Source organism: Helianthus annuus, chromosome 16 (assembly GCF_002127325.2).
Source record: "Helianthus annuus cultivar XRQ/B chromosome 16, HanXRQr2.0-SUNRISE, whole genome shotgun sequence".
Lineage (NCBI taxonomy): Eukaryota > Viridiplantae > Streptophyta > Magnoliopsida > Asterales > Asteraceae > Helianthus > Helianthus annuus.
The window spans coordinates 146585839-146608805 of NC_035448.2; the positions used below are offsets into that span (position 1 = coordinate 146585839).

Consider the following 22967-nt stretch of genomic DNA (forward strand, 5'->3'; position numbering starts at 1 on the left):
CCCGAAACCCATTCTGACCCAGACCCGTTTCGACCCGGACCCGTTTCAACCCGAACCAAAACAACCTTTTTATAATTGACCCGTTTTGACCCAAACCCATTTTGACCCATGACCCGACCCGACCCGACCTGTTTGCCAGGTCTATATTATATCATAATCAAAATGGCCAACAAGTATCCATAACATCATGATTGTATAACACTAGTAAATAATTGAAGTCTCGCAAACCGATTTGATTCGTTGTTATGAAGTTGGTTTGAGAATATATATTTTGAAACCTGTTAAAACAGAACCGAATGGATTATCACCGGTTTCAAAACTCTTCACATCATTATATTTAAGAACTGGTTCTAGATCGGAACCATTTATTTGAAATTGTTTCACATGATGTTACTAGGTTTGAGCTATTCTTCTTAATCTTGGTTGTTTTGTTGTGGTTTGCAGTTGTAAGTGTTGGCTATCATGATTGTCAAGTAATACTTTTGCGATATCTTGATTTACAGCAAGGTGATTGGTAAGAAAGTGCAAGTATTTATATATTGATGACCATGTGTATATAATCGAATTTGATTTATGTTATAAATAATTACAAGACTTATCAAATGAAATAATATTCCTAGCAATTATTTAGTATTCTGGTAGTGGGGTTTTCAAAAATTCATCTCCACATCATATTCTCCAACTCCAACGCCTTTTTCACCTCCTTCATGCCCAAAATAGATCTTGATTTATTGGTTTTCAATTTTATGTGAGCAAAAGCACATACTTATGTGTAGATTCTTAAGTAGTTGTTTTAGACTTTCATTCTTTTGAAATCAAATGGGGGCACCAAAAATATCTTCTTATTTTTTTCTCAGATAGTTAGCTTTGTATGTACATCGTCTTATAGTTGTTTTTAGATATTGTTATTGTTTAGGTTGAATTTGTATTGTGCATGGGTTGAATGGCAAAGGGATGCAGGAGGAAGAGAGGTGAATGGTTGTATGTTTTACAAGTGTCTATACTGCCACGACTCATAAATGAACCGAATCGAGCCCCGCTAATTATAGGCGCAACGCGCCGGGTTGATAACACTAGTTTATACAATAATCACTCTACTTATATAATCTATACTTTTTTTAAGTTATCCGTTTACTTTAATATATACAAATTCTTTTGAATTTCTTATAACCCTCCTACAATCATTCAAAACACACCAAAAAAGATGCTGTCGCCCAAACCTACCAACCACAAATAATACCACCTTCTTGTTCTTACCCTTCTGCCTCCTATCTATCTACCAATCTTTTTGTTCTTTATGTAATATATTCATATTACATTTCAGTTCCTTTCAAAAAAATATTGTGTATCGTACATAATATAATAAAGAACAAAGACACTTACAATACCTATTTGTGACTTGTGAGCAAATTAGATAAACTTGTAAACAATTATCAATTTCATAATTATTATGTAAGATAGTTGATTAACATGTAAATTAAGCCTAGCAAAATGGCGGATCAGATAACGGGTCAAAGTTGGTTTGGGTCAAGATATGTTTTAATCGAAATTATTACCGATTGAAACATGTTTCTATAATTATTGATATAGGTTCACATACAATTTTTTTTTGGCTAGTGGCAACATTGGCGAGGTTGTAGTGCCAGTTGTTGCAATACTGATGGTGGTTGTGGCGACGGAAATGACGTTGGTTGTGTTGGTCGTGTAGGTGGAGGTGGTAGCAATGATGATGACAAGAGTGTGGCGGCAGTGTAGGCGGTGGCATGATAGCTATACACTTATGGCGGTGGTGGCGACAATGGTGTTGATGGATGGCGAGTGGTAGGAGGTGGTAGTAGATATCGTTGGTGGATGATGTTGGCCTATAAGTTTCATGTTAAATTAACGAACTTATAGTATTGTTTTATAACTCATCCAAATTAATAGTATATATAATTGCTATAACTTTATGTATTGCATCTCATAGTCATTAATTTTGAAAAAAAAAAATCTGCTTCAATGACTTATAATTAGCATTCACCCCGCGAGAAAAATATAGCAATTATATATCCTAGCTCCGTTCATGTTATGACATGTGGCCAAAATTTTATAAGGTTTCATTTTTTCCTCTTATACTTTATATAATATATGTTTTAACCTATTTAATTTTTGCTTTCATTAACTTTTTTAATTTTTTTAATGGGCAAGTATGTTTAATTTTTATTTTTCAACATTCCGACATAAATGAATACGGAGTTGTATATAGATAAGAGTATTTTTTGGTATCATAAACTATAACAAGTGCTACTATTGTACAAATACTTTGACGAACCAAACCAATACCAATATCAGTACCGATTGTTCCGACTTGATTTATTCCTACGGAGTGAATACTAATGTACAAATTGATAAAACCGAATTTTAAGATTAATACAAATGTACAAATTGTCAAAATCAAGTGTTACATATGCGTGAGTCTCATTCACTAGTTAACTAAAAAATAAGTTTGCATTAAAATAGACATTTACGCTTTGTTATAGTTTTTTATTATATTGTCACCAATTAATCATAATCAAGATTCTTTGCACAATGCTTTTTGATCAATTTAAAAACCCGTCTCACAATCATTATCAATAATTTGTTTCGTGTTGGTTAACCACTTACCCTATTATTTATTTCTGGGTTTCATATCACCGCTCTATTATGACTTGCATGCTTCATTTTATATTTTATTTTATTTATTAAATCTAAAAATAGAAAATGCTTCCCAAATAATAATAATCGTAATGATTAATTTTGCATCTGCATAACAATTTGATGGGTTAAACTAAGGTACTACGATTTTAAGGGCATGTTTGGCTAAGCTTTTTGAAACAACTTATTGACTTATTGGCTTTTTGAAAAGTCATAAGTTTCAAAATGATGTTTGGTAATGAGATTGTATGTGAGGGGAAAAGTGACTTTTTCAAAAAGTCACTCCATTCTAACTTTTCCAAAAAGCCAATAAGTCAATAAGTTGTTTTCAAAAAGCTTAGCAACATGCCCTAAATACCTATTAATTTGACTAGAGAAGGATTATTAGAATTCTCAAACACCCTCTAATTCCACTCATATCTAAAAATAAAAGATAGAGAATTAGAATTAGAATTTAAAACTTAAGTCAAAAATAATAAAAACCTTGTGTTTCATGCAGTTTTTCGTTTTTGAATGCGGGATAAGGCCATCCGTAGTCATAAAGCCCCTTGTGGGGCGTTATGCGACACGTGTCGTGCCACGTCACACGGGGGCTTTATGGGGCGTTATATCACTAGAGCCCGTAGTCATAAAGCCCCTACCCATCATTACCTAAATATTAATTTTCAATTTTATTAATTAATTATAAAAACCTTAACTGAATTTGATTGGTCCATTTTTGAAAAGAAGCATCCATAGCGGCGCCATATCCATAGCGCTGCATCCTTTTTTTTTGTTCATAGCGCCGGTGGGGGCGGTGTGGGCGGCGCCATAGCGGCGCTATGGCCCTTGGCCGCGCCCCACTACGCAAGACCTAAGCTAGCAAACCAATTGTTCTATTAGTTTACCGATGTAAGAAATTGTTGACGTCATAAATAATTAATTGAAAAAAATTAATAAAATACACTTTAATTAAATAAAAACCTAGAATAAAAGAAAACTAAAAGTATAAAAAATATATAGATGCTTGTCGTCGTTATAAACCTAATCAACGTACGATTCGTTTCAAATTATACTCACACATACATATTACAGTTATAAGGCTAGGGGGCATGGCTTCGCGCTACCCCGCCACATAAGCTCAATAGTGCCCTCTGGCTCCCCACCCCCACCCTCACCCCGCCTCCGCTAAAGGGGCGCTATCCTTGGCTTCCGCCAAAGGGTTAGCGCGCACGAGAGGAAGAAAGCAAGGGGCCCCACCTTCATCAACCAATCAACTTTTTTTATTTATCTTTTTTTTAATATAGTTAAAAGAGGCTTTATAATGGGCGTTATTGCACACCGTGTAAGTTAACGATAAAACCATCTGCTTATGTGTCGTATACGTGATGTTTATGTGGCGTAATAAAGCCCATAGGGCTTTAAACCACACCCTCTAACCTAAAGATCGTAAATAAGTTGATATCAACCACAAAATCTCTTGAATCAAGGTTCAACCCGACACAACAACATATCAATTCAACTAAAAAACCAACTAGTTTATCGTCGACCTTCCAAAACATACCCGGTTCCCGATCCAACCTAAAACCCTTTGTCTTATCTCCACTAACAACACCACCAACCCATAATTACAAAATATCTAAAAAATATAGGAATCACCAATTCCATGAAACAAAGGGAACCTGTCCTTTTATACAAAAAGTAAAAAAGTTTTGAGACAGTTAACAATAGTGGGCCCACTACAAAGATATCCAAACACACCCACCTTTTTGTCCCTTTTCAGTTTCCCCTGATGATTGCTCCTATTAATTATAACACCCCCCTTCGCTTAATCATTGCAATAACTCTACTGGATTTTGCTCTGAAACAAAGGATTCATATCTGGTATGTCACTTTGTTCTTCAATACTTGTTTGTTTTCACTTATTTGACTCTATCTTTTAAGAAATCACACAACTGTTTGTGAATTTAGTAGTTTTGTTGTTGTACATCGTACTTGTTTTGGGGTTCAGTTTTCTGGCGGTTTTTTTTACTTAAGTGAAATTTAGTTTGATTTATTGTTATAATTCATGTGGGTATTCATTGAAGATTATGATTTCATATTAATCTCATATTGATTTTGGTTTTTCATAATTTAAAACTTGATTTATTGATGCAGCCAGTCTGCAGTATCTGCTGAAATAAGTGTTATTTATGGTTTTATTCTTGATGGCATATTTGGTTCATTGATGTTAAGTAGTTTTCAAACTGTATGCTAATTTTGTTGCAGTTTTTTTTTTTTTTTTTAAATTTTGTTGCAGTTTTTTTAAGCACACATAGTAAAAACTATGAACATCTTACATATGTATTTTCATTTGCAGGATACGCGAAGTGTATTATCATTGACGATGGGATCTGGCGATTGGTTGAAGAATATAATCAGCTTAAATAAAGCAAGGAAACTAAAATCAAACAAAACAAAGGTATGCAATTCCTCAAATCGACAAATCGATTTATGTGCGAGTTTTTACCTACATATAACCGGTTTTCACAGGCTTTATCCGTTCATGTTATACGTTTCTCATAGGCATGGTGAGTAGTGACCAGTGGCGGACCTAGAAAAAATTTTCAAGGGGTGCGGATAAGGGGTTTAACCAAATTTTCAAGGGTTCAAGAGGTGCGGATAAGGGGTTTAACAAAATTACAAGGGGTGCGGGGAGAATTTTACCTTATAAAATACACTAAATTTTTTTTTTCAGGGGGTGCGCCCGCCCACCCTGGACTCTTACTAGGTCCGCCCTTGGTAGTGACGCAGAGCGGAAGCAAAATAATAGATAATAATCTTTTAGAAAAAAAAAATGATATATTATTGAATTATATAACCAACACATCAAGCTAAATACTAAATCTTGGAAATTAATATTGACAGACTATTTTTAACACACTTGTAATCTTTCACAGGATTTTTCACTAACTGAAACAAATGGATTTATATCAAAACCCAGTTTCACAGAGAAACTAACAAATATTGTTAGCATTAATCGGCATCGTGAGGTTGTCGGTCCGCTTACTGAAGATACAGCAGCGACACGGATTCAAACTGCATTTAGGGGTTTTAAGGTATGTAACACTTGGTAATTATGATTGCAAAATATTATCATGTCTCAACAAATATTTGACTGTTAGCTTGGTAAAAGTCTAAATTACCCTTTATGGGAAAGCTGGTCAATTTGACATTAAAAGTCAACTTTTTTCTTTTTTGCATGTATATTTGGATATTTAATTAATTACACTGATGTTTGATTTTTTTTTTCAGGCAAGAAAGTTTTATTGCAATTCGAAACGAATAGTAAGATTGCAGATGCTTATGGAAGGCGATTACGGCAAAAAGCAAACGTCGAATACGTTAAGAAATCTTCAATCGTGGAACAGGATACAAGCACAGATAAGAACTAGCAGGCTTGCTATGGTGGAAGACAGCAGGATCAAGCAAAAGAAGATTGAAAATCAGTTGAGGCAAGATGCTAAGGACCGTGATCTCGAGGTAATGCAAATTCTAACTTTAGAAAAAAAAAATCCATTTGACCAAAAAAAGTCAAAGGGTTTGAGTTTCTCAATAGTTTTGGTAAGTGAGCAGAAAAGCTTTAAAAAATCTATTTGACCTAGAAAAATCAAAGGTTTTGACTTTTTCAATAATAGTAGCGAGTGAGCAGAAAAGCTTAAAAAATCGATGTGATCTAAAAAAGTCAAAGGTTTTGACTTTTTCAATAATTTTAGTGAGTGAGCAAAAGCTTTGAAAAAAGAAAGAAGATTCAATCTGTTGGCACCAGGGATATACAAAACTAAATAAAACAAGATTATAAATTTGCATGTTGTTTGTAACTCTGAATTTGGAAAAGTTCTCTTTGACCTAATAAATCAAAGATTATTTGATTTTCGATGAAGTATAGGAAAAGCGTAATTGATTTTATGATGTAAATAGAGTAAAGATTTGATCTTTTTACATTTTCAAGTAATTGTTCAGAAAATATAAGGAAAAGATTATATACATTTAGGTCATTAGGTGTCATTGGTAGGGTCTTTGCAAGAGTTTGACCAATAATTTGGTCAAAACTGATTGCAGGTGGAATGGAAAGGCAGCCATCATACGATGACCGAGGCTCTTGCGCGCAAAAAACAAAGAGAAGAAGCAACTATAAAGCGTGAACGCGCAATGGCATACGCCTTCTCTCATCAGGTAAACTCAAAAGTCAAATCACATTCTCTTATCCACTCTCAGTTGACTTTCCTTAGTAGTAGGAATTTTGTTCACTTTCCAAATATTTGCAGTGGAGGGCGCATTCTAATTCCAATTTAGACGCAAATGGTTCCAATCTCGCAACATATAATTGGGGCTGGAGTTGGATGGAGCGATGGATTGCTGCTCGACCATGGGAAAGCCGGGCTCTAGTTGGGTCAACTCCAAAGAAAGTCAACAGTCCAACAAGTAAGAAATCACCGTCAACGAAAAAGTCAAACTCACCGAAAACAACTTCACCTGTCAGTAAGAAACCATCGCCAAACCGAAGGTTATCATTTGGGTCACCAGCAAAAGGTGAGAATGCAAAGACAAAGCTGGAAAAGCTCACAACAATGTAACTTAAATCGGTTAAATATGGTGCAATAGATTAGTCAAAATGGTTTATATTTTTGAATTTATTTGGTGTGGTGTGGTGACAGAGCAGTGTTGCTGTTAAGAAATGGAAATAAGAACACTCTTTGGATTTTTATAATTATTTTGCATTGTACTATTGACTTATTTGTAATTTATGTTGTAAATAAATTTAATAATGGCTTTTGAGGGTGTAAACCAAATTTATATTGTTCACTTGGTTAACACTATCCTACAAATCATGTAACATGTCATTAAAATTACTACAACGGTCAATGCTCTCACCTTCATTACATTCAGAAATAGTGGTTTCAATTTATAATTAATAATTCACCATGTTAATTATAACCAACAAGTATATTGTTTCATAAACTCAGACCACCCGTACTCGTCGTTATTCGGCGGTTTTTCCCCCAATCACGCCCGAAAACGCCAAACCCCCCACCCTTTAGGCGTGTTTCGGCGTTATTTTTCAAAAAAAAAAGCCCTCCGCGTGATTTAAATCACGCCAAATTTGCACAAATTTTTATTTTTTGACCGTTGTCAAACGGTAACAATAATAAATAATTTTTTTTACTTCCCATCAAACCTATAAATACCCCAACTTTTTATAAAAAAATCTCACTTTCTATCTACCTTTCTCTCTAGTGCTTCCAAGTTTTATAAACTTATTTACCATGCATCCATTCCGACCCCCGTTTGGTGTTCCTCAAGACCCGGGAACCCAAATACCACCCAACCGCAACAAAACTTTAACTTTCATGACATGGACCCGATTTTTTTTTCGTACGCGGCTTACTTGAGCGGCTCTAATCCCTTCATTCCAACCCCTTACATCGTTGCCCCACCGGGCGCTTCGCAACCATCCCACCGGACGAAGGACGAGGAATACGCGTTAGCTCGGACGTGGCTCAATGTTTCAGAGGACCCCGAAGTGGGTAAGTGTTATAAAAATACACGTCGAATTTATTAGTTTTTTTAACGTGGAGTCGTCTTCCGATAATCTCGAGTTGAAGGGAGATTTCGAGGAGATGAACCGACGTCTCCAAGACATTCGAGACCTCGGTCACAAGCTTCGGGAGACTATGCAAGAACGAGTCGCCGAAAACAAAAAATTTAACGAGATGCAAGCGGCAAGGCAAACGGAAAAGGACATAGAGTTTTTGTCCAAACCGATCAATCACCTCCAAGGCGACGCGTTGATCGTTGCGCAAATGCACCGCCAAAAACTTCAGGAAAAATAAATACGGCCTTTAGATTATCATCTTTTTTTAAGTTCAGTCGTTTTTTTTCCCTTTTTTTAAAGTTTGGTCGTTTTTTTTTTTGCTTTTATTTTAGTATTGTAAACTTTTTTTATTTAATGAAGTATTTTAGTTTTTAATTTAAAAAAATTTAATAATTGTGTAATGATTGGATGGTCGTTATTGGGCATTATTCCACTACGCCCCTTTTGTAAAAACGCCCAATAATGCCCCTTGCTGACTGGACTGCCACATGGCAGAAAACGTCCAAGGGTGGGGGCATTATTCACCCAAACCACTACACATGGTCTCATGGCATACAAGATGTTTTTTAATTAAAGAGTTAATTGCCTGGATGGTCCCTGTGATTTCACGTTTAGTCCCCACCTTTTGGAAATAGCAGGTATGTTCCGTATGGTTTGTCATTTTGTTATTCGGACAATCCCCTGACATTTACTCAGGGGACTATCTGAGTAACAAAATGACAAACCATATGGAGCATACATGTTATTTCCAAACTAAATGACATCTACTCAGGGGACTATCCGAGTAACAAATCATAGGAAGCATACCTGCTATTTTCAAAAGGTAGGGACTAAATGTGAAAAAACGTGAAACCACAGGGACCATTTGGGCAAACCACAGGGACCATTTGGGCAATTAACACTTAATTAAATTAGAACCAATAAAACATATGGACAATTTTCAGTTTGCATCCGGATATGCTCTTCAGTTATAATAATAAGATCGTTTAAGCTATTCAAATATTCGATGCTACTAGGTTGTATCTTTCTTATTTTAACGACCAATAAAAGCCCGGTCATCCGAGTAAACCCAATGACTAAAGGACACCCATGCCCGCGAACGGCAAACGGCGTTGGTGACAGGGGCGGACATAGCCTTTAAATAGGGGTAGCCCCGCTACCCCGTGACGCCCGGGTGGTAGTGTAAATTTTTGAAAAATTTGACCTTTTTTTTATTTCGTTAACCTTTTTTTTTTGAAACGTTACCCCTTAATGTTTTTTTCTAGATTCGCCACTGGCTGGTGACCCGCCCCGCCACCATTCCAGATAAATACATATAAAACTTGAATACATGTAATAAAGATAAATGCATATCGTTTTTTAATTGTCATTCACATTTTAAATGAGACAAAACATCAAAAAAAAAAAAATAGTTCCAAAATGACCCTAACTTATGGATTTTGATTTTGAGGTAAACTTGATGCACAGAATGTTAAACACGTTTTTTAGATTTGCTCCAACGTCCAATTCAGAATGTTTGATGCCGCATAATGCATGGTTTTTTGGATTTGTAAAACTACACTTTTTGTTGTTTTTGTGTAAATTGCTTGAAATTACGATCTACTAGTTGCTTAATTACATTTAGTTGTTTCTGTTTCATGTAAATCCTTTGCTGTGTGTTAATTGTTTGCGATTTTGTTTGTTTTTAGGTTTTGTTTTGTAACTCGATTTCCTGTCTGGTTTATCAAGAATATTTGTTTCAGAACTTGAAGAGGTATGGTCCCAATTCCCTGCCTACATGGCAGGGACCACACCACTTTTGTGCACACAAGGCATCCATGTCACCAGAACCTTCTAGAAGCTTCCAGAAGACATCTAGGCGGTTCACAGCTGGCGGCAAAGATGCTTTGCCCAACATAAAGGACAACACGTGTCACCATTGAGAGAAGGCCACATAGGCCTGCGACAATCCAGGGAGCAGGGCTGACGCGACCAGTACGAGGTACCCAGCGCAAGCGAATACAAGGACGCCACGTGTACCACTACACCCTTCGCGACAGAGCAGACCAAGAGGATATTCCCCTTGGTCGGACAGCTGGCGCGCACCCACAGCTGGCACAGCTGCTTCCTCCTTCTTCACCATCCGGCTATAAATAGGACCCTTCATCATTCAGGTTCGGGATCTGGGCTCTCTTTACTCACTCTATACACACACTGTTTTATTTCTCTCAGAGCAGTACTTATTCTCACGCCGGAGCCTGGTTAAGAGGGAAAACCCCCTTCCCCCCTCTTAACGAGACTAACGGTGTTTGCTGTTTTGCAGATCTCAGGCCACTGATACGAGCAAGAGAAGAGGTTGATCCCCATAAGTGAAACGACCCCCTTGGTTATCCTTGTGTTAACCTTTGTTTCAACAGAACTCGATTTTAAAGAATTAAATTAAAGTGACATGACCGAAGAGGATATGATAGAAATTCTACACTCTAAACTTGTTTTAAGAGTATTTTATTTTTTATTTTGTTTTTCTAACATGTGTTGTATTTGTTTAAATGCAAGTTATGCACGAATCACTAGAAATGTGCAACTTCTTGTTCGAGCATTGTTGGACCCCTACCCCGTCCCTAACGCGGAATGTGATCGAGAATGAAGTTATCGTATTGGATCGAAGAGTCACAGGCTCAAGAGAAAGAGTTTTATCTCGAGAAGATGGAGGCAATGGGAGGCTTAACCGATTTTTTTTTAGAGAGGGAGGGGAGTCAAGATTTAGCTTAAAAATTACACCAACTTTTTTTTCCACACTTTTTGCTACTTTGGTAGTTGAGATAAAAACAAATCTTTGGTAGTTGTTCCATAACTGCACAATGTGCACACATATATGTTACTTTAGTTTGATATTTTTTATTGAGTTTTTTCGGTACAACATGCATTCGATAAAAACAATATTTTGGTAGTTATTCCATAACTGTACATATATGTTACTTTAATTTGATATTTTTTGTTGAGTTTTTTCAGTGTTTACTGTTTAGTTATTTAAATGCAAGTATGCAATATATTATACATCAAAAATGATATTAAATTAAAAGCATTGAAATTATGGTATAACTTAATTAAGTAAAATATTAAATTATTGATTTATAGATAATGTAATTTAAGTAGCTAGTGGTATAACTTTTTTTGAATTTGGATAATTAAAGTGCCGAATACGAAGAAGAGAGAATGCTAATAGTTTAAATATTCCGTGTTATCTATAAGGTCACACAGACATACAGTATGAATATAAAATCCAATTTAGCGCTAAGAATACATCCAACATGGCACATGTGGTACCGACTGAAACACCATTTTCTGTTTTTTTTGGCACCGGATGATACCGAGAGAAGCAATGGCCATGTGATCATATGAACTAGTTTAAAAAAAGTTTAAAATATATTAATTTTTTTAAATCCTTCACCTGAAATTATACAATTATTGTTTTTTCTATGCATAAATAAACTGTGTTATTATGTATAAATCACCTTTAATATGTACACGCACATTTACAAGGAATTCAAAGTCATCATTATCGGCTTCTTTTATGTTCAACTAATGCATTTTGGTATGGTTATGGTTTTTAAAATTATCTATGCTAAAACAACAAAGCTATTAGTGCCTATCACTGCTTTTAATAAATACCTCAACAACTTCATAATATTTTATCAACATTAATAATTTTTAGATGATACGGTGTGGAGTGGACAGAAAATTCGGCGTTATCTGACACGAGGACACGTCAGCTTGCGTCAAAAACGGAAGGTGTGAGTAGGAATGTGGAAGAGTGGCGTTATTTGACACGTGGCACACTTTTTTTATTGTTAAATTATATTTAAAAATTATATAAAATCTATTTAATTTATAAAAAACAATAATAGTAATTAAACAAATAACATTAATAATTAAACATTACATAATTTAAAAATAAAAAAACAATACATAATTAAAAAAAACACACTAAATAATATAAAAAGAGACTACATAATTAAAATAAAAATTACTACATAAAAAATCTAATAATCTGCCAAGTCAAAACGTGTAGGAATTCACGGTTGTGTTCGTGTCTGAAGTTGATGAGAATGACTTGTATGATATTGTCCTCCCCAAGGTCACCACCCGTGTTTTCCACCACGGTGTGCACCTTCTCGAATCTTTCACAATCTAAACGAATAACCCTAAAATGAGAAGAAAGCGCGTCCACGGTTCGGGTGTTGTCACCTCTATGGCCGCAAAAGTGTTGTAAAATTCTCCCCAAAACGGACCGCTCGAGCGATTACACGACGTGTAGTGGCTCAAGGCTTCGACCACGACTCGCACAATGCGATATCTTCTTCTTCGGTTCAAGGAATCGTTGACATCTTCGGTTTTGTGAAGTGGAAATGGGCAGAGAGTTTATAAAATTTTGGTGAGATTTGTTAAAAAAAATGGAAGAAGAGGATGGTTTATAAAGGGAAAATTTTAGTTTTTTTTTTAAATAACCGTTGGTGTCAAATGACTAATATCCACTCCACTTGAAACGTGTCACGTCAACGCCATTTTCATCTTAATGCCTGTGGAATTTCCATGGCCGAACGACCCACACCGTCCTCCACGCCGTGGCTGGGCCGGTGTGCACGGCGTTGACAAACTTCCACGCAGCTTGTAAATGCCCACATCGTATGGTCTTATAACCGATCGATTATAACTTTTATCATCACAACACTGAAATTGATTTTCACAAGTTTAAATGAAACATTTGTTATGTTTCTATTCAAACAAAGAAAGCGTGGCAGATCCAATGAAAAATTACTATAACTAGGTTTAAAGAAGTTCGCCGCGTTGCGGCGAATTTGTTTTGTTATTTAGTTTGTGTTTACATGTGTTTTGAAATCACTGCGAGCGTGTTGCGAACAGAATTGCTGACAATAATAAAAAGGAAATGTAGAAAAAACCCTAAAATATAACCGAAAGAAAATCAACAAAAAAAGTTGTATGGTAACGATGTTGTTCGTATGAAACCCATGGTCAGAGATGAGCAAATTGTTCTGGGTACCGGTACCAAATTTGCCGAACCGAAAGATCTTAAGTACCAATTCGGTACCGACTTTTGGCGTTCCTGGTACCGGTTCACTACCGTTTTTTACCTTCATATACCGGTATTTTTGGTATCAGTACTGATTCTGTATCGGTTGGCACCGAGCTCATCCCTACTCCTGAAACTAAAAAAGAAAAAAAATAAAAGTTGAAGAAAATCAACAAAAAAAGTTGTACGATACCGTTGTTCGTACGGTAACCGTGATCAGGATGAGCAAATGGTACCGGGTAGCCGCACTGAATTTCCCAAACCAAAAGATTTCCAATATCAATTCGGCACCAACTTTTGGCGTTTTCTGTATTAGTGTCGTTTTTTACTTTCATGTACTGATACCGAACATGACTGTACCGGTATTTTCGATACCAGTACTGGTTCGATACCGGTTGACACCAAGCTTATCCCAACCCCTGATATTAAAAAAAGGATTAAAGTTAAAAAATAAAGAAAATAGCTTTTATTATAATATTAAAATAATAAAAATATTAAAAAAGTTATATATTATTATAATATTAAAATCACTATTCATTTCAATTTCTTTATTAATATACTAGGTTAGACCCCGTGTATTACACGGGTTGAATAAATGTAATTTTATATGTACTAAATAAAAAACATTATACTTTTAAAAACCCCATTTATTACACTTGTTGAGTAAATATAATTTTATATATTAAATAATAAAAATTATATCTTTAAGAACCTCGTTTATTGTGCGGATTGAATAAATGTAATTTTATATACCACACAATAAAAAAGTTATATTAAAAAAAAACATGTGTATTCACGGGTGGAATTTGTTGTAGCAAATTTTGTTAACGAAGTCTCAATAAATTTAACTCATTATTTAAAACTCCGTAAATGTTTAAATGATAAATAATATTAGTTAGAGTAAATTACGATTTTGGCCTCTGTGGTTATATCACTTTTACTCTTTTAGCCCAAAAAAGAATTTTTTAAAGGGTTAGAAAAAAGACGTTTGGGGCCAAAAAGATTAGAAAAAAAGACGTTGAGGGCTCAGATGTTAAAAATTCTTTTTGGCCTAAAAGAGTAAAAGTGATATAACTACAGGGGCCAAAATCGTAATTTACTCTATTAGTTAAATAAATAATATTATAAATGAGAAGGAGATTAAACTAAATAATAATTATCTATAAGAAATTAAACTAAATAATATTTAGTAGGGGATTATCTATAATTAATTATAAAAGATTAAACTAAAATAATACTTATCTATAAAACATGGTCTAATATGATGACAAGTGTCCTCAACATGGTTTCTTTTAATAACGAAAATCATGGTTTCTAGGTTATAACCCCTTGTATTACACGGGTTAAGTAAATAAAATATCAAATAGTTAATAACGAAAATTTAATAATTATAAAACGATGTTTTAAGACACTTTTCTGATATCCGAACAAAATTTTGTTTCATGTATGATCAAAACTTGTGATGTTTGTCAAGTTTATAAGTATGAAAGCATTTGAACCATCGATTAGAAGACAAATTGTATCATCGACATTCTCACGACGTGAACCCAAGTTTTATGTAAATAACAGTGGTCTTAATTTATTAGTTCTAAAAATATTATTGAAATGTTTATATTAGGCATATAGCAATTAGCAAATTAGATAAACATAAACTTATAGCTACAAAATAATATTTAAATTAATTAGATAAATATAAATTATCGGTAATTATTAAATTATATAACTTTAAAATTTAAATATATATGGACTTGAGTTACATCTTGAAAGGATGGTTTTTTTGGATTAATTTATTACTATGATAAATGTAGTTATTATTCTTCGTGTATTTTAAATATATTAAATAAATAAATAAATTATTTGTTAAGCAAGAAAATCGTTTCCTCCACCCTCGTTATGAAAATGCTCGATATTTGTTTCAATTATTAAGATATAATTTCTAACCTAGTAATTAATATAAATAAATAAATAAAAAATAATTTATGGAAGTTTATCCGTAATTTCTTAAATGTTTGAAACAAATATTAAATTTAATAATTTAAATTAAATAATAATTATTTACAATTAAGTAATAGTAAATGGTCTAGAATAATAACCTAGTAATTAATACAAATAAATAATAAGATAATATATGGAACTTTAACCGTAATTTCTTAAATGTTTGAAACATATATCAAATTTAATAATTTAAATTAAATAATAATTATCTACAATTAAGTAATAGTAAATGGTTTAGAATAATAACAAATGTCCTTTTATTGGTTTCTTTTAATAGGGTGTCCGGAGTGGTGCGACAAAGGGGAGTGGCAAAGGGTTTTGCCGCGCGGCAACACTGCCGCCGACACCCTTTGCCGCTCGGTTTCATTGCCAAATCGGTGTAGGCTTGCCGAAGTGGTGAAGGGAGGGTATGAGAGAGAGAGAGGGTAATGTGGGGTGGGGTCCATTCCAATCTCAACCAATCATATCTTTTTCCTTTTTTTTAAATAGTTTACCACTTCACCAAGTGTCTAACATTTGCCAACAATTTTGAGCATAATTTACCACTTTGATATAGCACACTCTCATTGATTGATTTTTTAGTTTACAACTCTTAAAGTGTCTAACCACTCCTTATACTCTTATGTAGTATATAGATATAAATTGAGTTAAAAGTATCCTCAAATCAAGTTATACTCCAATACGTTTTACATATATTGCTTGATTTCCAAGGAAATAAAATAATATTTATAATATTGTACTTATCGTTTAGAATATTATGATTAGTAGTAGGTATAGAATTTAATGAAAAATAATAAAACCTTGCCATATACATTTTTTAAATTTCAAATCGGTGGATATTATGCACCATTTTAATTTTTTTTTTGAATGTGAGTATGTTGTTGTAAAGTTACGTATTTAATAATTTAAATTAAATAATAATTATTTATAATTAAATAATAGTAGATGGTCTAGAATAATGACAAGTGTCCCAAAGTTGGTTTCTTTTATTATATAGTATAGATTGTAAAGTAATATATAGTAATCTTATTTGAACAATTCGTGATTATAGCTTTAGACAATACAATAACAACAATCAAATTCAATCAAATCTCACATATATAACTATGCTATTAGTAAAATCTAGAGACAGCAAGAGATAATAGGAAAACCTTGCCTTTATCCAAATATAGGAAATTAGAAATGTTACTTCCAATTACACCCAACTCCAAAAACCATACTCGTATATAAAACTCGGGTAAAGTTATTCTACAAAAGCTCCTTAAAATAAGAAGTATACAAAGACACAATGGATGGAAAAATATAACACAATGTAGAAGATTAAAGACACAATGAATCAAAAAAAAAAAAAATGACGTAAATATAGAAAAGACATAATGATAAATAAAAAGACACAATGATGTAAACAAAAACTCTAAAATCTACAAGCTAAATATCCTGAAAATAAAAACCTAAAATCTCACACCGTAGAGTTTGATGAGACGGTCCCAATATCGTTTGAATGAGGTCAATCGGAGTCCGTTTGATACTCTTCTTACGACTTCTTATTTTTAGGTGATTGTATATTTGATTCTAACCTCTGTTTTTTTTTTCTTTCTGAACGGAAAAAGTTATATAATCCATACTTCTAAATTATACCAAGTTTACCCTATACCAGGAATTAAACCCTAGTCTCTCCCTTCAAGAAGCACAAATCCGCTCCCACCCCCACCAAAGTGGTGATAGACTCTCTTAAAAACATACATAGCTACTTGAAAAATACAGTATTTATAGACTAATATATCGCTAGAATAATAAATTGTATAAGATTAAAATATTTTATTTTTTATAGCACTTTTTTCTGAATAGGATAACAGAATTAATCCCGAGCATTTTCGGGACACTCACTGGACCAAACGAAATACTCCGAGAGTAACCCGAGTCTACCACCAATTTCGGGAAAAACCCGATAACCCACCCGTCTATAGACATGACGGTGAATTATTAGTAAAATCCGTTTGACTTAAAGATCGAATCCAAATTTCTCTAAATCTCCTTTCATTGCCCATCAGGATGTCCAAATCAACATACATGCATGTAGGTATAACTTATTTAAAGAGAGTCAATGAGGTAGTGGTGGAATGGTTGGGAAAAGACTTTGTGTTCCTTGTAACCCAGGTTCGACTCTCACTCTCCCCACTATTTTCTGCGGTATCCAGGTGAAGGGCGAATATGGATGGTGTCGGTTCGTCTTGGATGGGAGGCGAGGTTTTACCGATTATTCCACCATCGTGCTTTCGGGCGGGTGAAGGTCGGGTTTCCATGCATCTGGGAGAGCCAATGGACTGGCGGCGATCGAGTAGTCGACCTTAACGACAGCACCTGATGTTATGGTGGTTGGCATATCGTTCCTTCCCGTTAAAAGAAAAAACTTATTTAAAAGGAATCCAAGGTGCACGTGGATGCAAGTTTTCATATACATATATAAATTGAACAGGTCAATAATATCCACCGTGGATATTACACTCACCGCCACCTGCCACCTGCCACCGTCTCTCGCCGGAAACTCACCGCCATTTCTTTTCCACACTTCACATCCTCTTCTTCATCCAATCCAATCAATCACACCAAAACACACACACACACATAATTATATAATTTCATTCACACATACTCACACACGCATTCGGTTAAGTAGAAAACCGTTGATTATCAACCAATCGATCTGTACAATATGGGAGACTCCACCGCCGCAGACGGCGGCGACAACCGGTTACCGGAGAGAAACGCTGGTGAAGAAGTATGCAGGCTTGTGGAACAAAGTAAGGAGTTGCAGGAATCAGCATCGGCGTTAATTTCTAGAAATTCGCAGGAGGATGCGTCGTTACGACAACGAGCCCTAGCTCTCGATTCGAATATCAAAATGCTCCGATCGTTCATTGATTCGTCTGTTAAGAAAGGCAATTTAGATTCCAAACGTGCAGAGAAAGTAAGGATTTCGTTAATTGTGTGATTTTAGGGTTGAAAATATTAATAATTGTATGATTTTAGGGTTGAATATATTATCATGTTTGCAGCTGTCTGAAGAGCTAAGTAGAGCTAGTTATGCATTGAGTGAAGGAGATGCTGCTACCTTTCTTCCCTGCAAATCACATGGTGTGTTGATTTTTGTTGGTTAAATTTTCCTTTGATATTTTGGTTCTAAAATCTAGCCTAGGGTTGGTGTGTAGCTAATTGTGAATTTTATATCCATTTGACTATAGAATGTAAGGTATTTTGGCTCCGAAGTCAAGGGGATTGACTTTTAGGTTGATGAATGATGGCTAGTTCTGTGACATCATGATATAATTCCAGGAATATAGATATGTGATATGTTAGTATCACTTTGTTCAAAATGTAGAGTGGAGTATTCAGCTCTGTTTGTTGGATTACAGGAAGGTTCTTGAGGATGTTTCTTGGTCCCATAAACGTTCGTGCTAACCGGAAGGACATTCAGTTGAAAGTGAAAGAGGAATACTATAGTTTCAGGGTAAGAAATTCTTGATTTTGCGTCTATAATAGTATGTAAACTTGTTCATGATGTGGAGTTGTGGATGCGTTATGGAGTGGTGGAGAGAGATCTCTTCCCTTAATTAGAGATTGTGCCACTGCCTATAAGCACGTTCAAGTCTCCTTTTATCTTGTTTGGTTTAATCTGACACTTTTAGTATCTTTCTATTACTATGGGCAGGATAGAACCGCATATCTGTTTTTGTTTTTCCCATCGTTACTACTGGTGCTTAGATCACAACTTTGGGGTGGATGTTTTCCTGCATTACCTGTACAGATATACCAGGTAGACATTTTTCTTTTCATATGTAATTATTATATTTGTTTTAAAAAATATATACATATCAGTGAATAATCTTAATACGTGAGAATAACTAAAACGCCCTTACAGGCATGGTTGCTCTTTCTATACACAGCATTAGCTTTAAGGGAGAATATTTTGCGAGTTAATGGTAGCGATATACGTCCATGGTAATTCTACGTGATCTGTTAACTTGTATTCTGCAAATGATGTCATGAATGTTAGTTTCGACCCATTTACTTATGAACGTGACGGTGCAGGTGGATATACCATCACTACTGTGCTATGGGTATGGCACTCATCAGTCTCACATGGGAGATCGAAAAGCAACCTGACTGTGCCCTGAAGCAGGTTATAAAATTATAATATTTAGTTTTTTTTTTCATTTATTTTAAGATCTTTTAGAATCACATATTCATGTGTGTATCAACTAATTTGCAGAAAGGTATTCAATTGTTCTTGAGATGGGCAATCATGCAAGGAGTGGCAATGCTTTTACAAAACAGATATCAACGGCAAAGACTCTATACGCGCATCGCACTCGGAAAGGTTCTTTTCATAGAATCTCTCAAACCTTTATAGCATGGTTTTAAAAAGCGCGCATCACGTCGATCTAGAAACACCTCGCGCTTCATGCACATCTCGGTCAAATTTGATCTAAATAAGGGTGGCTGATATGTAGAAACAAGAGTACAGTACACGGATAGTCCTTATGGTTTTTCAAAAATTTGGATTTGGCCCCTAGCTTTCCAAAAGTACACGAATGCTCCTTTGTGGTTTTGCACTTTATAACGCATTTAATCCCCAACTTTTGCCAAAAGTACCTGGACGGTCCCTGTGGTTTGCACTATATAACGCATTTAGTCGCTAACTCGGACCTCCGGAAACCTTTAGATTTGTTGGTTGGGGACTAAATGCGTTACAAAGTGCAAACCACAGGGACAATCTGTGTACTTTTGGAAAGCTAGGGACCAAATCCAAAATTTTGGAAAACCACAAGGACTATCCTTGTACTTTACTCTAAAATTTTGGAAAACCACAGGGACTGTCCGTGTACTTTTACTCTAAAAACAACTTAATGTAAATTCTGGTTGTACGTAGAGCCACGTCTCGCGTACGTGATGCTTTTGCCTTGCACCTTGGCTTTCGGGACCAAAACGCTTCAAAGTGTGTCACGCTTTTTTAAATTAAGCTTTTTAGTCCAAAATAATATACGAATAGAAAGTCATTAAAATTGCACTTCTTTTCTGTATTGTAGAATTATTAAGAAGCGTTTGTTTTGACTTTTGATTGTAGGCTAGAAGAATGGATGTTGTGTGGGGTGAAACAGCTGGAGTCAAAGGTCAACTATGGTTGTTGTTGCCGATACTTTTCGTCTTGCAGGTGATTTACTTCTTGATTACTTTTATGAATTATGCAATTTCTTGACTTATATACTTAAACGTCAATTGTTTATCTACTTATCACAGGCTTTTGAAGCATACGTGGGCGTGTTATTGCTACAAACTGCAGTGGTTGGTGTTGTTTCTGAGTGGCAGGTAAGAAACTCCACAATTATAAAATCTTGGTGTTGTGATGATGGTAAAGTTGAATGACAGGAAATGTGTTTGGCAGGTGGTTGCTTGTGGACTACTTTTGATAGTTATGGCGGTTGGGAATTTCGCAAACACAGTGCAGACTCTTGTTTTGAAATCACGGTTCAAAGCGAAGATGAAAAGAGGTAAAAGTAAGAGCGACTTAAGTCGGGTATCAAAGGATCAATGATTCCTAGAGTCATGAGAACAATGAAGATGTAAAACATACATTGATACTTTAAACAACTTTCTTACCCGTCTGATTCTGTTTTATATTTGTGAGTTTGGATTTCATAAACAGTTAGCTTAGTGCCAGTTTTGTTTCACTTGTACTCAAATTAATAATACATCCTTTTGTTTTTGTTTTTGTTTTTGTTTTTGTTTTTGTTTTTGTTTTTGCATATAGCGTGTGTAATAAAACATTGATTCCAATGCTTTACTTGAATTCCTCCACATTTTGATAGGACTTTGCATTCCTTTAGTTTAAGGAATTCATAGGTAATTCCAATTTTTTGCACATTAAGAATGGAATTGAGATTCAAATTCTAACCAATTATGTGAACCAAATACATTAGACTTGGAATTCTAATTCCATTGAACTCCGGTGAACCAAACGCACCCTTGCATTTAACGTGACACATGGTATCGACTGAAACATTATTCCTTGCATTTCATACCGAATTGTTTGGGAAGGGAGGTGATGTGATCACCGATGATCCGAGAGAAGCAACGGTCATGTGACCATTTGAATTAATTTTAAAGAATGTTTAAACCATATACTTTTTCTCTAAATTCTCCATATGAAATTATACTATTGTTATTTTTACTATGCATAAATAAATTATATTATGTATAAATTTACTATGCATAAATAAACTATATTTTCTATAAATCACTTTTATATACCCCACGTTTACAAGGAATTTAAAGTCATCATGATCGGCTTCTTTGTAACTAACACATTTTTGTATCGTCATGGTTTTTTAAATTATTTAGATTATTCAACTTGGATTTGATAAACTCTCTTATTTTTATATTTTATGATAAATTTTAAAAAAAAAATCATATAATTACTCCTTTGGAAGAGAGCAATGTTGTAAGAATCGTCAGGCGCTAGTCGGCCGGTGGGTAATGACTAACGATTAATCGGATTGGGATTTTATACATAATATTCAGTTTCATATTTATATACACACATTTTTATATGAATTTTTAAGTAGACATGTTTTAACTTCTTCTTCAACCTATATTTTCAAGTAAATATGATCAAATGTCAAAATTTACAAGTTTTGGTCAATAATTTGGCCGGAATTGCTAAACTACCGTCGCTTTTTGGCCAATAATTTGGCCAGAATTGCTAAACTACCGTCGATTTTTGGCCAATTGGGACTGGATGTGACCATTTTTGATCGCCTACTGATTAATTGGCCAATTATATCATCCCAAATCATCATAATCATCATTGATCCTCATTATCATCCACCAATTACCCAATCCATCAATCATCACAATGATTCTCAACCCTAATTCCACCATTATCATCATCAAGATCAAAGTTCAAGAATCAAGATGTCAAAGTGCGTATGCTTCTCATCCGGTGATTTCGTTCAATCAATCATAAGCGACTAGTCTTATCTGGTTTCACCCCGGTGTAGATTTTTGTAAGATTTTCTAGGGTTTAAACTTTTATGCTTGAATTGATTTTGTGACAAGTTGTGTTTAAGCATTTGAAACATTTGATATGTCTTGCATTTGTTTCGAATTTGTGAATTATCGAGTGAATATTAAATTTGACTTCGCAAAATGGTTATGTGCAATTATGTCTTGTCTTAGGTTAGGATTTACGTGTTCTTGGTAAAGAAGTGCACTGTGGTCCGTTCTTGTAACGTTGATAGCTTTGGGCACCTAAGCCACGTGACACAATAGGCACCTAAGCCACGTGACACCAAATTCGTTAATCACTTAATCCAACTAAATCTAGTTAAAACGTGTAGAAACCCTAGGTCTTGCGATTATCGAATCGGGTGTGAACCTTGTTCCAAATTCTTAGTTTTTAACCAACAATTGAGTTTTGTTTCGTAATCTCATAATCAAAGTTTTAGTAGTAATCACAAATTTGTCTGTTCATTCCGATACCCTTTTCCAAACAAACAAAATAATTACTTCAACTTGCAAGCTTCATAATCGTTCCACTTTTGATAATCGACCAAG

General features: G+C 34.6%; 2 protein-coding genes across 2 annotated transcripts; both read left to right on the top strand.

Annotated features, from left to right (window-relative positions):
• The first annotated feature begins 4430 nt into the window (after positions 1 to 4430).
• LOC110889554 (protein IQ-DOMAIN 1) lies at positions 4431 to 7484 on the top strand. Its single transcript, XM_022137108.2, has 6 exons — positions 4431 to 4536; positions 5012 to 5113; positions 5592 to 5750; positions 5947 to 6174; positions 6754 to 6867; positions 6960 to 7484. The coding sequence occupies exons 2-6, from the start codon at positions 5039 to 5041 to the stop codon at positions 7266 to 7268; spliced, it is 885 nt and encodes a 294-aa protein (XP_021992800.1). The 5' UTR covers positions 4431 to 4536; positions 5012 to 5038; the 3' UTR covers positions 7269 to 7484.
• Positions 7485 to 17813: 10329 nt separating this feature from the next.
• LOC110889553 (transmembrane protein 120 homolog) lies at positions 17814 to 21123 on the top strand. The gene is made up of 10 exons (XM_022137107.2): positions 17814 to 18321; positions 18410 to 18488; positions 18767 to 18861; positions 19063 to 19167; positions 19273 to 19352; positions 19443 to 19533; positions 19624 to 19731; positions 20479 to 20565; positions 20652 to 20720; positions 20797 to 21123. Exons 1-10 carry the CDS (start codon positions 18067 to 18069, stop codon positions 20944 to 20946), a joined length of 1119 nt encoding a protein of 372 aa, XP_021992799.1. The 5' UTR covers positions 17814 to 18066; the 3' UTR covers positions 20947 to 21123.
• The last annotated feature ends 1844 nt before the right edge of the window (positions 21124 to 22967 follow it).